The sequence below is a fragment of the Zea mays genome, chromosome 1, assembly GCF_902167145.1.
Source record: "Zea mays cultivar B73 chromosome 1, Zm-B73-REFERENCE-NAM-5.0, whole genome shotgun sequence".
Classification (NCBI taxonomy): Eukaryota; Viridiplantae; Streptophyta; class Magnoliopsida; order Poales; family Poaceae; genus Zea; species Zea mays.
In genome coordinates, this window is record NC_050096.1 from 80873700 (window position 1) to 80890947 (window position 17248).

At 44.6% G+C, this 17248-nt stretch overlaps 3 protein-coding genes across 6 annotated transcripts in view; 2 read left to right on the top strand and 1 right to left on the bottom strand.

Moving 5' to 3' along the window:
• Positions 1-7239: 7239 nt before the first annotated feature.
• Positions 7240-11258, bottom strand: LOC100285480 (actin-depolymerizing factor). Of its 3 annotated transcripts, none has more exons than XM_035968113.1 (3): positions 11172-11258; positions 9593-9861; positions 7240-7646 (listed from the first exon to the last, which is right to left on the bottom strand). In XM_035968113.1, the coding sequence occupies exons 2-3, from the start codon at positions 9805-9807 to the stop codon at positions 7490-7492; spliced, it is 372 nt and encodes a 123-aa protein (XP_035824006.1). In that variant the 5' UTR covers positions 9808-9861; positions 11172-11258; the 3' UTR covers positions 7240-7489. The 3 variants fall into 3 exon arrangements, with proteins under 3 accessions (XP_035824006.1, XP_008680099.2, NP_001151845.1); XM_008681877.3 differs by lacking the exon at positions 11172-11258 and adding an exon at positions 10024-10407; NM_001158373.1 differs by lacking the exon at positions 11172-11258 and adding an exon at positions 10170-10335 and having other exon boundaries at positions 7296-7646.
• Positions 10536-17248, top strand: part of LOC100382702 (Mitochondrial inner membrane protein OXA1) — a 28658-nt gene continuing 21945 nt past the window's right edge. The window contains exons 1-4 of one of the 2 annotated variants that reach the window (XM_008645985.3): positions 10536-11124; positions 11212-11302; positions 16339-16380; positions 16493-16551. In XM_008645985.3, coding sequence (XP_008644207.1) covers positions 10667-11124; positions 11212-11302; positions 16339-16380; positions 16493-16551 — 650 coding nt within the window. In that variant the 5' untranslated portion in view covers positions 10536-10666. The remainder of the gene's footprint in view (positions 11125-11211; positions 11303-16338; positions 16381-16492; positions 16552-17248) is intronic. The other variant, NM_001175425.1, reaches the window with a different exon arrangement.
• LOC103637118 (uncharacterized) lies at positions 11332-13793 on the top strand. Its single transcript, XM_008659379.3, has one exon. The coding sequence runs from the start codon at positions 11771-11773 to the stop codon at positions 12503-12505; it is 735 nt and encodes a 244-aa protein (XP_008657601.1). The 5' UTR covers positions 11332-11770; the 3' UTR covers positions 12506-13793.

A 17248-nucleotide genomic window follows, 5' to 3' on the forward strand; every position in this document is an offset into this window, starting at 1 on the left:
GTTTCAAGCACTTAGAGAAACACATTAGCGTTCAAAGAAACAATGTACTAAGTCTAGAAACATACCTTGTGCCTTGATTTGCACTTCTCACTTTATTTGGCATGTAAGAACTTAATCAAACGTATTGGACATTTAATCACCAAAACATTATAGAAATGGCCCAAGGGCACATTTCCCTTTCAGTTTGGTTCTATCAAAGCACATCAAGGAATTTTGTCAACACATGTAAGAAACAGTGTGTGCCTATGAGTGGCTAGACTGGAGCACCTTGAGTATGCAGTAGTGCAGCAAGCCAGCAACATGCACGCCAGCACCTACGTCCGCGAAGGTGCCGACCGCACGCAACTAGGGGTGGTAATGGATCACGATCCAAGTGCTTCTTCACAAATGGTAGGGCCCTAAATACATTTTAGTCCAAAAATGAATAGAAATAGGGCTTGATCCTAATTTGATCTGACCCTTAAATCTTATAGTGTAAAATTTAGATCCATTGTCACCCACACACGCAATCTAGTATGTGCACGTCGTATGCCGGCCGCTCTAGTCGGGCTTGTCCCTAGCGTCGCTCTTTCATGCACAGAACAACCGCACAACCTCTCCCTCTCCCTCATGCTCATGGTCTCGCCTGCTCCGACGTTTGGCACTACGTCGCTCAGATCGTCGCACAGGTCACACCCCAGACCGTGGCCCGGACGTCCTAGGGTCTAGATCCGCCCCTGCTTGTGTTGTTGCCCTTTGTGTAGCTAGTTAGCTTGAGTAGTTAATTAGTTGTTTTTTGTGCTAGTTAGTTTGACTAGCTAAGTTGTTTAGATCTCTAGTTGTGCTTGTGCACCTAGATAGTGAGTAGTACTAGTGTTTATTAGGCTCCATGAGCTTTGCACTGTAGTACATGTAGAAGGTTTTGATGTGCTTAATTAACTAGCATAAGTTTGTATGACCTTGATAGCTAGTTTGTATGACCTTGCTAGCTAGACTTGTGTATGTGAGTTCTCTCTAGCTCAACATCCTAGTTACTTATTTAGAATCTTTGTAAGGTGCTTGTGAATCTAGGTAGAGGGGTATAATTGAGGCTATATTGTTTAGTTTAATTCTACAACTATTTTAATAAGTTGGCACATTTAAGTTTTAGAAATGACTATTCACTCTCCTCTATTAGGCTCCTTAACCCTAACACCATCTAGGAGACCTACTTACACATGGGGAAAATCAGAGCTATCCATGGAGTCACTCTATCAAGAGCTTAGCCTTTGCGAGGGCATTCTAGTTAGAGGCTCCAACGAAGAGTAGGAGAAGCATGATCTTCTCGATATCTCGGTAAAAATATCGAAGTCATTGACAAAAGTTTGCATATCTATCTTATTTAAACTTCCACAATTAATTATGTATATAGGTTGTGTACTTATATTTCTATTAGGTGAATGCCCGTGCGTTGCAACGGAAACATCTAAAAACACAATAATTTATATACAAATGTGTGTTATATTGTTATGAAAAAATATTTCATAATCTATTTGTGATCCTAGGCTCCTAGCCATACATAAATTTTGTTATTTTAATCTAGATATTTCACACTACATTGCAACTAACCACCACTATATTGTAACCATCAGTATCATGCAGACATCTTAATAAACCACAATACAACGAAGCATCCTTATTAGACAAGATGAGCGCCAATTATGATCTATGAGGTGATCAGGCAGCCTTCTGCTTCTTGGGCATCCTATAACCGCCCACAACACATGCATGGTCATGCTCGTAGGGCTCCAACGTCACCTGCTAGGCAGGCTTGAATTGATGTGCTTTGAGCTTCTCCAACTTCAACAGCGAACATGGTCTCAGCAGACAGGGTGGAGTCGATACAATTACCCTAAACAAATGTTTTCTGGTTAGATTAGATCAATGCAGACCAAGATTGCATATCTGTATGACTATATGACAACTGCTACAAGACGGACCCAAGTGCTGGCACCTCGCAGGACCTTTCAAACAACAAAAAGTCCTCTCATCACCGTAAGAGACCTATCCTTCAGACAACCGCTACAAAATTAAGAATAATAACTCGGAGTACCTTGATTGAAATGACGAAGTGGCTATCGTTCTTCAAGAAGTATGAAGCATTAAGGGTTAAGATCCTAACCTACAGGATAACACATTCACACAATATTTAAAAGTCATAAAACACTGGCATGACAATTTCCCCTAAATGAAATGGCTGCCTCGTGTTTGAAAATTTTCTAGTATGTGAATGAATGAGCATTCTTAACAAAACTATTTGTGTTCTTGTTTAGTTCAGAGTTCTAGATGCAGTAAACCTTTGCCCATCCACAGTTCCACTACATCAATTATTAGGTTTAGGCTATCAAGTAAGAACGAAAATAAACTGTTGTGTAAGTTTTAACTGATCAATAACCACTTCAAAGAGCATCCCTAACGTTAAATGGCAAAACACTGACTGGTTAATTCCAATAAACTGAAGAATTGTTATATTTAAAAGGCAAAACAAAGAATATTGGTATATTATTGGGCTTCCAACTCAGCTAGATGGTAAAACAATATTCTCTAATGTAACAGCACCAAGAAAAAAACAAAAGTTGAAGAAAAATTAGAGGAGAAACCAGCATAGCCACAGGAATTGCATAGGAATCCCCTACCCTGGCCCGACCACTAGCGGACGAGGTGCCTCGCTGTTGTCGCGGCAGCAAGACGAAGAGGGCTCGCCAGGGCCAGACTTGTGGCAAAGGCCGTCATCGCAGCGCTAGAGCTTAGCTAGTGGCGCAACACGAACTTGAAGCCTTGGGCAGTGGCAGCAACGAACACATACACCAAGACGCACAACAACAAATGCAAAGCTACAAAGATCTAAACAGTGTAAGAATTGCAAAGGCGCATGCCACGATCTTACTCTTGTAGTCATTCAAGGTGTTGTAGGCGAAGAGTCAGAGCAAGTCCAATGATGATGTGTACTGTGTGCCAGTGAGCTGCACCGATAAACAAACAAACCCACGTTAGATCGAGCCGCACACCACCTAATCACCTAATCGACGCGAAAACAAACAAACCCACATCAGATCAAGCGGGTGAGGCGGGGGTGAGTGCTGGGGTATGTGGCTGTCTCGGGTGGCTTCCGCCGCGAGGACCATCCTGATCCACGCCATGGAGTGAGAAAAGACAGCAGGTGCTGGAGGGAGGAAGCGAGGACAATGGTAGGGGAGGGGTGACATCTTGGGCGTGGGCGAGGGTGCGGGCGTAGGCGCGGACCGGAGGCGAGCCTTCCATCGACGGCGCGGATGCGAGATCTCGGGACGAAGAGACGCGAACCAGAGGCTTCGTCTTCCATCTACGTTCAGCCCGTGAATGAAAGCATGTGGGGTGAGGACTCTCGGGCGGAATCTGAGGATGGTCCTGGAATGGCGGGCGTGGCGTGAGGGGGTGAAGGCATAGTGAAGCCTGGTGTGGACGCCCACGTTACCTTCTTATAGAGTAGTAGAGACTAGTTTAGTTTACTAGGCTAATTGATGAGATTGGAACTTAGGTTGTATAAATCTTTTGTGACAGAGATAACAACACGCTTAGCAAAAACCACAGTTGCACATCTGATTAGATTATTCTATTTTATATGTTTTGACAAGTGAAAAATGAGAGGCTTTAGTTTATTGTAGAATTTTAGAAAGACTAACTTGTTACCTTTTCACGGTCCCTTGAATTAACACTACCCACACCAAAAATTCAGTGACAGTTTTGCCATCGACTTGGCATCACCGACACAATATTTGACAAAGGGGCTTCATCATCAACTTTGACATCATCGACTTCGTCTCTGTTTGAAAAACTAATAGTTAGCCGCTAAAATTTGTTGCAGGGCTAGTTTGGGAACCCAAATACACTTGGATCCTCTCTTTTCTCGAGGCAATAAATCCCTTCAAATAACATTTGAATAAGATATTTAGTTATATATATGGAAGATTTTTTCTCCCTGGGTTTCCTTCCCCTTCTTCCAAACTAGTCTATAGATATTTCAACATCCCCAACTAATATCCTAGCTAATTGTTAGCTACTAACAATTAACTAATAATTAGTTTATTAGTCGGTTTAACCTAGCTAACAATTTATTAGTTGGCTAGCTGTTGTTATCTCTAGGGGTTTCAAAGAGGAGCTTCGTCTATGCCAACACTTTAATAAGGGCTACATATCAACTTTGGCGTTTATATATGAGTGCTCAACATTTCAACTCATGGGACTAGCCGCCAACCTGCACGTGTTCGTTTACTGGGCTAAATTTTAGTCTCTATCACACTGAGTGTTTGAACGTTAGTTAGAATTATTAAATATAGTCTAATTGCAAAACTAATTACACAGAACATAACTAAATAATAAGATAAACCTATTAAATCTAATTAGTTCATGATTCACTCTTATTAAATCGAATTAGTTCATAATTCGCTGGTGTGATGCTATAGTAAACAATTGCTGGTTATTGATTAATTAGACTTAATAAATTTATCTTATCGTAATTAGTTTTTTTGAAAGCATCTAGGCCCCTGGTTGGTTTTAGTGATTAATGACAACATAAGATTACATGTGACTAACGCATGTTTTGCAGAGCAAATGGTAAGTTAGGTCATATTGCAGGGAGTTGCGCTACAACGGTGAAAACAATCCCTCAGATGAGAACTTGAAGCGACGACTAAAAAAGGCGAATCAAAAGATGAAGGATTTCATATCCTGAGTGTCTATGGAGTTGTGGACACTTCGCATAGAGTTAGGATTTCATATCCTAAGTGTCTAAAGAGAGGTTATGGATGAGTAGTTTGACCAAGAGAAATCTAGTGTAGTGTCGGTGCATGTTCACATTCACAACTAGTGCTAGGTATCACTCTATAACTCACTCACAAGTTAGAATCGAAAACGGTTTAGAAAAACCTAAGAAAAGAAAATAGGGTTTGTTGGGGGCCTTCGTCTGTTGAAGGTCCTCAAAAACACGTTTAACCATTGGCTATCAATATGTTATAAAGTGTTGCAGGAGCTTCGGCAACGAAATACCTTCGATGCAGAACGCGGAGAGGGATGAAGAAGCTAGCTTCGTTGTAACAACACAAGGTGATGATGACGGGAGAAGGTGTCATCCTGAATATTAAATCCCAAAGACAATATTGCCCTCACATTATTTGTAAATCATGTGTATCGTTTATATGGGCACACATGTAATTTCATACAAAGTTGTATGTTCCCCTATAAATAGAAGAATAGTGCCCTACATAAAGTACCTTTTTGGTGGACTGGACAATTGCCTCATGTAATCTCTTTCCTAAAGCACCTTCGCTCTTATTCACTTTGTGGAGCTGAAGGTACGATTGTAGATTCATTGTATGAAAAGGGAAATGGGATATAAAAATGTCTGAGATGAGTGAATATGTTTAACTTGTTTACATTCCTTCTATAATCGTTCATACGATGATGTTGACTCATTCGACTAAAATCTCAAACTTCGTCTTCGAAGAGTTGTTTCGAAGAGACAACTGCTTAAGGACGAAGGTTAGTCATCTTTTTAACATCGTGTTGTCTTGTTTTCAATGGTGTATAACAATTGAGAACAAGTGACCAACATGGTTACTGGTCTAGGGGCACCGGACTGTCCGGTGGTCCCCCTAGCAGCGGGCTCGAGAGCGCCCGAGAGCAAGCCCTCATCACCCCTAGAAACCCGAGAGCAAACAGTTTGCATTTAGTCCGACACTGGACTGTTCGGTGTGACATCAGAGCAACGACTAGCTGTCAGAACTAGCCATTGAAAGCGCACTGTTGGCACACCGATGGCGCACCGGATTGTCCGGTGCGCCCATGCGTAGCAGTCTACAGTAATGATTAGTTTTGGTTGGTTGGTGTATTTATACCCCCCTCTACCAGCCACTATGAGTGTCTTGCTGCCCCAACACACTTGTATTCATTGCTAGAGCATTGCAAGTCCACAAAGCATAGTGAGGTGATTAACAAAGTCTTAATCCCATGTTAGGACCTCATTAGTGCGCACGAGAGCCATCTAGAGCACACACCACATGCATTATGCTTCTCTTGGTCAAGTGAAGGTCTATGGCTTATTACTCTTGCTGCTCGGCATCACCTAGACAACTCGGTGACGATTGGTGTTTGGTGATCGCCCCGGAGAATTTGTTAGTGACCCGACTCGACGATTGTATGCGATCGTGAGGGGTCGACCGCACCGGAGAGGCAAAGTATCATCTCATAGTGAGCACTTGGTTGTTGCGAGGACCAAGGGAGAGTGATACCCTTGCGCGGGTGCTCCAACGATGACTAGTAGAAAGTGTCGACTCTTTGATACATCGGAAAAATTGGAGTAGTCTTCTTATCCCTACTTTACTTTCCGCTTTTATTTTGAACATTTTACTTTGTGTATTTGCTTAGTTACTATTTGCAATAATGATTTAGGTTTGTTCTCTATGTCATAGCTTTTACTTGTTGCTAATAGTTTGGGTGAAGTTGGGCTCATGCTTAGGGTTTAATATTTTGTTAGAATTTTAGAAAAGCCCAATTCACTCCTCTCTTAGACATCATGATCCTTTCAGTTTTATAATTGAACTATATTTAATACTCATAATAGACATCTAAACATCTTATATGACATGGACTATACTCTAGTCTCGGGAACCAAACACTCCCTAAATTTTGCCTTTGGTATCAATTTGGAGCAGGGGTGTCAACATCAATATCGATATCTTGGCCTTCACCACCAATTTATAGCGGGAGGATCAACATCAACATCATACTAACCATGAAGACAAATCAATCTATGACAACATCCACCACTATTTATTTGCTTCAAGTAGGCAACCAAATCTCTAACAATGCACCAGACAGGAAGGACTAGCGAGTCCATGAGGAGAAGTTTAAAGACATGTCATGATCGTCTACGACCACATCGCCTACACCCACCGTTACAAAATAGTTGCCATTCTCATTTTTCAAGTCATTTTTAAACTTCAACCAAATTTATAACAAAATATTAATATTTATAGTATATACTTAGTATTATTAGACAGAATTTTGAATCTATTTTTATAATAAATTCAATTGGTGATATAGGTGTCGCTAATATTTTTCTATAAATCTAGTCGAATTTAAAACTCTGTTATAAAGCATAATTGCTTAGCAAAATATAGTTACTCCCTCGGTTCTTTTTCAATTGTCATGTTTTAGTTTAAAAATAAACTAGCGGTCAACAACTATTCAAGAATAGACGTAGTACTACATAGTATACAATTATATGTAAAACAAGGAAAGGTTCCACAGTCCACATCATATTAGAGGGAACCTATGTAGTTAGGCAAACATCACGGAAGTATAACTCCAAAAGGAAAGGAAGAAGTAAAAAGAAACAATGCATGCCCGGGTGTGATCGGCAGCCTATACTTCTACGTCATGCCTCATCAGATCAGCGACCTCCGAGCTGCATTTTGGGTTGCTCGCTAGTGAATCAGGTTCTGTTAGCACGCCCCCTGAGAACTTCTAGATTCATGTCATCGGGATCGGTGGCTTGGATCTCGAAGTGCACTCCGTCAAGCTCATGACGGAATTGGTTCCTTGACACGGCATATATGGTCTTGGCACGGATGCGAGAATCTGAAGGAGACCTGCACAGGAAGGAGACACCGTTAACGCGAGCATGCGTGCTATGAGAATGTAGTTGTCAGATGATGATTGCATCATATATCTGATATATCCACTTAGTAGTAGTCATACTGAAACCAAAAATCAGTCTGACAACATGAAAAATATATGACTGCTATACAATACACACAATACAACGAATTCATAGTACCTTTACCTACTGCAAAAAAACAAACAAACATGAACTGCGTTCCAATCCGTACGTATTCAACGCATCAACTGTCCAAGCAAAGAGTGCCGTTTTGCAACGACTCTGCTCTCAGTACAACAACTGTGCACTGTAAGCTTGATGTGAATAGAATCCCAAGGGAATTTCAAAATCCGGATAAACAGAATCCCAACAGTTTAGATTTTGAGATTCTAGAAATCTGTAAGATAAAATCTCTATGAAATATAGCCCGTTTAGAGCTAGTTTGGGAACCCCATTTTTCCAAAGGATTTCCATTTTCCCAAAAGAAATTAGTTCATTTTCCCTTCGGAAAATGGAAATCCCTTTAGAAAACGGGGTTCAGGGCTAGTTTGAGAACTACATTTTTCCAAGCGATTTATATTTTTCTAAGAGAAAATGAACTAATTTCTTTTGAGAAAATAGAAATCCTTTAGAAAAATGGGGTTCCCAAACTAGCCCTTAGGATTAGTTTGGAAATCCTAATTTTCAAAGGCATTTTCATTTTTCAAGAGAAATTAGGAATACCTTGGAAAAATAGGAATTCCTTAGAAAAATGGAGTTCCTAAACTAGCCCTTAAATACAAATCTAGGATTGTGGAATTTTTTCTATCCGGATTCTGAGACATTGGACAGATCAAGATGACATGATCTCCCACGTTCACAAGGTAACAAATAGCAGATAGCGGATTGGTGTGGACGCTAAGTCCCAACTTCCAATAGCGGGATCCAGAGCAGAGATACTTATAAATGTAAGTATGGAACATGGTTTTCTATCACATTAAAAACCTATATAAAAATTAAATAATGGTAGATCAATATGCCTATAACTCGAGAATAAAACTAGACATCCAATTGATGAGTCTTATGGGATGTCTAAAGCTGGTTAGAAGTTGCATTTTCCAAAAATGATCCTTAAAAAACATCACAGCTCACCACCATGCAATGGCCGTCTAAAAAGCACTATTGGGCCACAATAACGGTCCACTAACCCAAATAGCAGTAGCTAATATAGCATCTCCAACTGCGCCTCGTGAAAATTAGCTCTAACGGTGTCTTATTTTACAAATTTCTATAAAAATATAGGACACATCATAAAGTGATCTAGATATACTACACCCTAGACTAGACTAGTGCATAACTGCCTATCCTTATTTTCTATCTCATCCTCAACCTTTTCTTTCCGAGCATTTTAATTTATTTTTAAGATAGGCTTATCTGTTGGAGCTTAATTTGTTTTTAATGTTCTAATCTGTTTAAATAATGTAGTGTTTCAATTTTGGAACACTATTGTGAGACACCTTGTTGCTGTTGCCTCGTAGCGGTGGCAGTACTGAGCAGCTACGGTTATATCGTGTTCAACAGTTTACTTATGTGGTCATCTAAAACACTGTTTTACACCGCGAAGTGAAGTTTAAATATGGGTACGGCTAAGCTGCCGGAGATAGTCTTATTGCGACCCTACGAAGCGTTCGTTACCTTGCACATTCAGAACACTGAAACGAACGTAGCAGATGCTGTCAGCTAGGGCCAAGACTTGAACTTCAGTAAAGCAATCCTCCACAGGACTAAAAAAACGGAGGCATCCTTCTCAAGTCGAACAACTCACGAGCCACGACTACTGCGTTAGCAGTAATGCATGAACAAAGCATATGGCTATTAGATGTATCAATTCAGAGCATTGCTCATTCAACAAATCAGATGTGCAGACAAGAGAAGAACAGTGGGAAAGAAAGCACTGACCAGGAGATGAAGAAAATCTTGCTTTTCCGGCAGTTGTCGTCGCTTACGAAATCCAGATCGTAGACGGCGTACCGGCAATCATCGGTCGGTAGCGACGCCGTGAAGTCGTCGTAGCTCTCCCCGGGCGCGCCGATCTTGTCGACGACGACCTCCTCTCTACTGTCGTCGATCTTGAAGATCACATACCGGTGGACCTTCCTCCGCTTCAGCTCCATGAACGCGCTCTTGCTCCGCTCAGGCACGTCGATCCACGCCGGGGAACCGCCTCCCTGAACAAACAAGAAGAACCATGCCGCCGTGAGTCCAACACGATCAGACAACATATCCCCTTCCCCGCTAGCTTCTCCCTTATCGCTAGTTCATCTTTGCTTTCAGGCAACTGTACGATAGAAAATGTGGAAAGTAATAGATAGCAGAAGGGAGCGAACGACCATTGCCGCGAAACCAAGAACCTCCATGGACGGTCGAACTTGTCTGAGCAGAAGATATGTATGTATTCTACCTAAAGCGCGAGCAAGGAAAGCAGGGGCGGGGCCGCGGGGGTTAATAGGAAAGAAGATGAGGAATGGGGACAAACCCATGGCAACGCGGCGGCCGCCGTAGCCATGTCCATGTGGCCGTCACGATCCCGGTCTTCCGGCGTGGTGGCGTGGCGTTGATCCGTGGGCGGCGGCGGAGGGGGGCGATCGCACGGTCCAAGAGATGGGTCCGATTATTTTAGCTTTTCTCGCAGAGTTGGAATCGAGGAAGGGCATTGATGGGATCATGGGATTCGTGCGCGGCGGCCCGCCGCGTCCACTCAAATCTGGATGTCATCTCCGTCAGGACTCAGGATGCTCGCGCGCGCCGTCCATCTCCCATCCCAAAAGCCGATTCGGGATGGGCCTAAAAGGCCACTGTTTAGTGACAAAAGGCCGACACAACCAATCCTGCGAATAACCAAACGCCATACGGCCCATTACGGAGCCCACTCTTGCTAGACTGGCTGACGCTTCGGGCCGTCGTCGTCACAGCGAGCCGCGCCTCGCCTAGTCGCTTCCCACTGCGCGCCGCCACGCACCAGCCCAGCCAGCCATGGCGTTCGCCGCGCGGAGGAGCATCGCCACCCGGCTCTCTCACCATCTCACGCGACGCCTCCATCCCTGCGTTCCACATTCGCGTACCTCCGACTCCCTCGACGAGCAGGCGTCGAGACCCTCGCCACCGCTCCCGCTCCCGCTCCCACCACTTCACGTCCAGCTCAAGCAACGTTCTAGAGAAGTCCAAATCCTAGGCTTCCTCCCTTTCTCGCTCCGCCTCGCGGGGCCAACCCGCCGCACCTTCTCGTCCTCAGCCCCCGCCCCCAACCTCGAGGCGGCACCAGCCGCCGAGGTCGATGCCGCGGGCGTGCTTGCGGATGCAGCGGAGGCGGCGGCGTCAGTGCCAGCGCCGTTCCCAGGGGAGGTAGCCGCCGCGGCTGCGGACTCATTCCCCCCTGTTGCCGCACTTCAGCACATTATCGACGCTATCCATACCTTTACCGGGCTGAACTGGTGAGCTTTGAGGATTTAGCTGATGTTAAGGTTCGGGATCTACTCACTTGGGTCGTCTGCTTCGCCTCTTCTATGGTGTGTGGTCAGGTGGGTGTGCATCGCGCTGACAACATTTATTATCCGGATCGCCACAGTCCCGTTGCTCGTGAACCAGTTGAAGGCCACGACGAAGCTAAGAGTAAAGTGCCCTAATGCGATCCTGCTAAGCTCATTGTTGCCTCTCTGCTCAATTTAGTGTTATGTGTGGCTCAAAACCTTCTCGTAAATCCATTTTGGAGGATGTTCCTAATGTTAGAAACATGAAGTTCTGTTATTTACAAGTGAAAATGTTTTGCAAACACCCATGGACACTAGAGAAATTTGATATTATGAAAACGACGGGTACGGCTTCGACGAAATAGAGGCTTAGGCGAGGGTTTCTCCGTTATGGAAAAGCTGGGCAGGACCAACACTCTAAAATGGACATGACAGCTCTATTAACAGGTAACTACGATCTCAAACTCACGCCGTCGTATTTCCGTTACTATATACGTGAGGCCTGCTCGTCGCCCCGGAGGACACCGGTTCTAGCAATGGTGCTCGACAATGGCGCTCCACCTCCAGCAATGGTGCTCGTCGCCCTGGAGGACGTTGGGCGTGGACGGCAATGGTGCTCGACACCGGTTCCAGCAGGCTAGCCGCCCTGGAGAAGAACTCTCCGCTCTTGCTGCCGTCCACGCCCAACCGAGTCTCCGCCCTGGAGAAGGAGAATAAGGCGGTGGAGGAGGTGGAAACGGTGCACTCTTACTCGTCTGAAGCCAAGGCATGGAGTGACAGGTCAAGCAAGTGGGGGCGAGGTGAAGAGGGCGGTGAATGGGAGCTGTGGGGTGAATCCGTGATTGGATTCATGTGTGGCTGGGCTTTGGTCGATGGTCTGCTGCATTTTCTTGCCTTCAATCTTCAGAAACAAGAGAATGGTCTGCTGCATTTGGGCTTTGGGCTTTGGTCGATGATCTGGATGAATGGTCTGCTGCATTTTCTTGCCATTTTCTTGCCCCAATCAAAGACTTCCATATTGTGGTCATTCATCCAGATCACAATTCGTTCATCCTTGTTCAGCACTGGAACCAGAAACTTGTATCATATAACATGGATACTCAGGAACTGCATGGTCTCTGCACTCTTGAAAATGGCTATGTGGTTATTACCCCTTACATACCCTGTTTCTTGGAGTCATCGGTTCTTGCCACCAAACACTGAGGTTGTTGTTTCTGGGGGACTTCTCTGCATGTTCAACAAGAGCTTGATCATCCAAGTGTTGGGCAAACTAGCAGTGTGGGTAAATCTACTAGAATTAGGTGGTGCAAAGTTGGATTACATGTCTTTAGGTGATCTAGTCTGATGATGCTTTAATGTCCTTTCCTAATGCTTTGAGAAAGCTGTTTACAGGACAACATGGATTTACCAAGTGGAAGTGCGAGGAGACAGCAGGGAGAACTCGCGAGCACGATCCTGAGCAGGGAGAAGGCAACGGCCATGGGCCCAGAGAGAACTCGCGAGCACGATCCTGAGCAGGGAGAAGGCAACGGCCATGGGCAGAGGCATGCGACGACGGGAGCAGACGCGGCTGGACTAAATCCGAGCTGAAACAGGCAAGCTGAGGGGAAGAGGGGCAGGGATGGAGCTCGGCCACCAGGGGCGCGGCCATGGAACTGGAGGGCGCGCGGCATGGGCGAGCACAGGGACTGGGACGCGGCACTGGAACCGAGACCGAGCAACCCCGACGAGCCGAGGGGGAGAGGAACGCGGCCATGGACGGCCAGGAGACTGCGGCGTCGGCCAGGGAGCTGGGCAGGGCCGAGATCCGGGCGGGGCTGGGGCGAGCTGCAGGCCGGCGACTGCCTGGGGAAATCCATCTGGAGCAGGTGCGCAGGGGAACAGAGGCCGAGCGCCACGGAACGGAGCTGGACCGAAGGGGGCGACCTGGGATCCGGACGGGGATGGAGGAGACCTGACTGACGGGTTAATGCGGACGGCGGCTCTTGGTCGGAGGCAGCGGCGCCCGGCTATGGAGAACGCGACGGAGATAGAGGAGAAGGCGACCGGGATGGAGGAGACATAGTGATGGAGAACGAACGGCGACGGCGCTGGGAGACGGAACCAGGTTTCAACAAGACTAATACTGCTTTGAATCTGTTAATAGAGTTGTCATGTCCATTTTAGAGTGTTGGCTATGCCCAACTTTTCCATAACGGAGAAACCCTCGCCTGAGCCTCTATTTCGTCGAAACCGCACCCGTCGTGTTTCATAATATCAAATTTCTCATGGACACTACTATTGTTCTTGTGCTATGCGAATGGTTAGTGTTACCCTCATCAATTCTGAACGAGGGATGTGCAATGTGCAAGCTGTTGGTCCACCACTCCACCTTGTGGCATCAAGACTTTTATGTGCTTCTCAGTTACTCTCACTGTTTTCTTAGACGGAAAACGGTAGACGGACGGTGAGGAGCTGTCTAAGGTTTAGACGTGTTTAGACGGAATTAAACGGCCTAAACGGTATGTTACTGTAGCATAGTTTCAGCAGGATAAAAAAGATTTTTTCCTAACCTTTTTTGAAGCAAACATGAAGCTTTTGTTGTCCTTGTCCCAATTTGAGATATGTACCTGAAAAAGAAGCGAGATTTGTTAGTATGTGCCCATGTGATATGTATAAGGGTCCATTTGATAGTTGATACACTGAACAAGAACAACTTTCAGCACAAATGGTAGGTTGATAGACACAATAGAGAACAAACACTTTCACAAAGCACAAATAGAAATAGTTCTCACAAATGCCAAACAAAGCATAAAAGCAATAGTCCATAAGTTCATTTTCAACATAGACAAATAGATAAGATAATTAGATAGTGCTAATATAAGATAGATGATGGCAGCTAAAGCCTCCCATCAGCCATCATTGTCTTCCTCCGCATCTAGCTCATATCCAGCTGTGATCACATCATCTTGATCCGACTCAAAGTCAACATCTTCCTCTTGTGGTGCTTCTTCTTCACTTTCAGTTTCAGACAGCGGTGTGTCTTCAACCTCTCTTTCAACAGTCAATCTTGCACTCCTACGTAGTTTTGTGACCTCTTCAGCACCACATGTCTCAGCAATCAATTTCCATGTGAGACCGGTCACCGGCTCAACATCAGACCCTTCTTCATCCTTCTCAGCACCATCAACCATCCATCCTTGAGCAAAAGTTGCATCGGTTGCTACAAGAGTTGCATTGGGGCATGCTCGGACTTGCCCTTTTCTACCAGCAATATGCAGCTTAAGCCTATAAATCCCAGCCTTGACAACCATAGGACATAACTTGCATTTTATGACATTCCAATCATTTGGATTGACAATAGTTCCATACTCCCACCCTATGTCATCGCTATTCCGCTTAAGTGGTTGCTTGTCCACTGCTGGTTGAGCTGATGGATTGGAAGCCGCCGATGACATCCTACATGTTGCAATGCACAATCAATCATTTGCATGAAGTACACTGTCTGACCCTACTAGCCATGTTGTACACTATCTGACCCTACTAGCATTAAGCCTAAGCCATGAACTAACATTTAACGACAAGAAATAGAGAGCCATGAAGATTGAAGCATGAACTACTATGCATAATCAGGAGCAAACAGCAAACTATAAAATAGAGGAAGCAAGAGGCATCCATACCTGGCAACAACAAAAGGATGGGGAGTCCCTGCTTCAGCTTCCTGCTAGCGCGCCCCCTCTATCCCTGGGCGTGCGTGCCTCTCTTCCACTGCAGAACCACTGCTGAGATGAGAGGAGAGGAGAAGGAGGAGCCCTGGGCGAGCAGAAGAGAGGAGGGAGGAGCCCTACCTGGGCGGCTGGGTGAGCAGAGGAGAGGATGGAGGAGGCAGCGCCGGCGGCTGGGCGCGCAGAGGAGAGGAAGCAGCGCCAGCGGCTGTCCCTGGCGGCCGTGCGTCGTGCAGATGGAAAAGACACCAGGGAACCCTAGCATTCGGCCAGAGGAGATGGATAAGGGTGCAGAGGCAAAAAAAAAACACGAGGGAACCCTAGCTTTGGCGCGAAAAAGGCCCGCCAAAGAGGCCTGGTTTCAGTTTCCCCGCGTAAAATAACACCATACTCTAAACGGGCCTTAAAACGGCCTGAACGCCGTCCAAAAACGTCTACAAGCCGTCCCGTTCAGGCCGTTTAGACGCCGAGTTGACCGTTTAGACGGTTGACCCGTTTAGGAAACCGCCCAGGCCCTAAACTGGACGGTGGGGTGCCGTTCACCGTTTAGACCGGTCTAAACGTCCGTTTAATACCGTTTAGGATAACAGGGGTTACTCTAATATACAAAATCTTAAGCATAATGGTAGAATATTTGTGCTCAAAATGACTCTGCAACTAAAGTTTGGCTATGTTTTCATCAAATAACAGAACCTAGCTATGCTGCATCTGAGTTGTGTCATTCAGGAAAGAGCAACCTCTCTATTGCCTACATTACCAACACATAAGATAAGCAGCTGAGCATGTAGCTGGACAGTTGCTTGTGTTCAACGGTCTTGATTCAAAGACTAGACCCAAGCATCATGCTCTTTTGGAATGCTCATGGGTTCTTAGATGTTTGGATTTTTTAATAATTGGTATACTTATCAATATGCGTGGAAGAAAAAGTGTGCTTACTAGTTACTGCTCTGTATTGCTCCTTGGTTCTCATGTATGTGATTCCGCACTTGTTGCCACTTAAAAATCCTAACTTTGACGAGTTGCATGTATTTTGATTAGCTATGTAAAACAAGGCTGCAATTATTGAAAAAATAAAATGTATGGCCACGGTTTTTTTGAAATTATCTTTTTGTAGCATTAATATTGGACACATGAAAAATTTATATCTTGGTGGTGTTTGATTCATGATGAGAAATAACTGTGATTTGATTGGAACTTTATTTAAATAATTTAGCGTGTTATAAGTGGTGAAGTCTGAATTCAAATACCTTGATTTTTAAATTGGTGACCTGGCTCCAATTCCAGGATTAGCAGCAAGCTTGACTTAAAGTTGCATAGATGGGATTCCAGAAGTCATTTCTAGAATTTTACATTTGATTATTGTATTTTTCTCCTTACTTTTATTATGTTATTTGCGCAATGGGCTTCATACTTCCTTCATAATTTTCCAACTATCGGATGATTCTTTGCTTCTGTCAAACTTATATTTTTGCAGGCAATAAATCCAGAGATGGAAGTCATTAAAGACCAGATGAATGTGAGATCTTGTTCTTAGCTTATCCATAGTATACTTATATATACCAACTGAGTATTGTCAGTCAAGTGCATCTTGTGGCTATGCTTTAACCTTTCGAGTTTATATCCTGTAGAGTATGGATCCAAAATCAGTGCAGGAGGGACAAGCTAAAATGAAAGCGCTGTTCAAAAAGTATGTGGTTTTGAGTAGGCTATTGTTTATACTAGCGGGGATGGTATTCTCTCATTAATATACTCTCTTCATAAACTCAATATCTGTTAAATAACCTTTTCTTGCTAAAAGGTTTGGTTATCGTTATTGAACCTTTTCTTGCTAATGTGTTCTGTTCACTCCTTCTGTGATTGACTAGGTTTTAACTGTGGGAGAGCTAACTTCCTTGTTTATTGCTCATATTATGCACTTCTGCTGTAGATTCTTTTGTTGGAAGGCATTATGCTAGGCGCCAGATTTAGTTTGTTAAGAAGTACTAAAAGTTAGGCAATAATTAAGGAGGCTTATCCTCCCGGGAGAGTTATCTTATCCCCTAGAAAATCTGTAATATGGTTAGGCACCTAAGCTATAAAGGTGGCCTTAGATTGTACTAGGAGATTATCAAAGAAGTTGTGCCTGTGGGTGCGGCTGCTTGATCACCCTGGCAGAACCTACGCCATCTGGTGATCTTAGCTCCCAGCCGCCACACAGGATACCCTATTCCCTGCGTTCTTCTACTCAATCCACCTTAATATCCCACCCTTCGTGGTGCACTCCTCCCCGCCCTGCGCATCGCAGCCGGGTTCACAACAATTTGGTATCAGATTCCAAAGCTGCAGCGACATCCATGTCCGGCAGCGACGAAGATCCTGGGAAGATGACTGACTCCGAGAAGCTG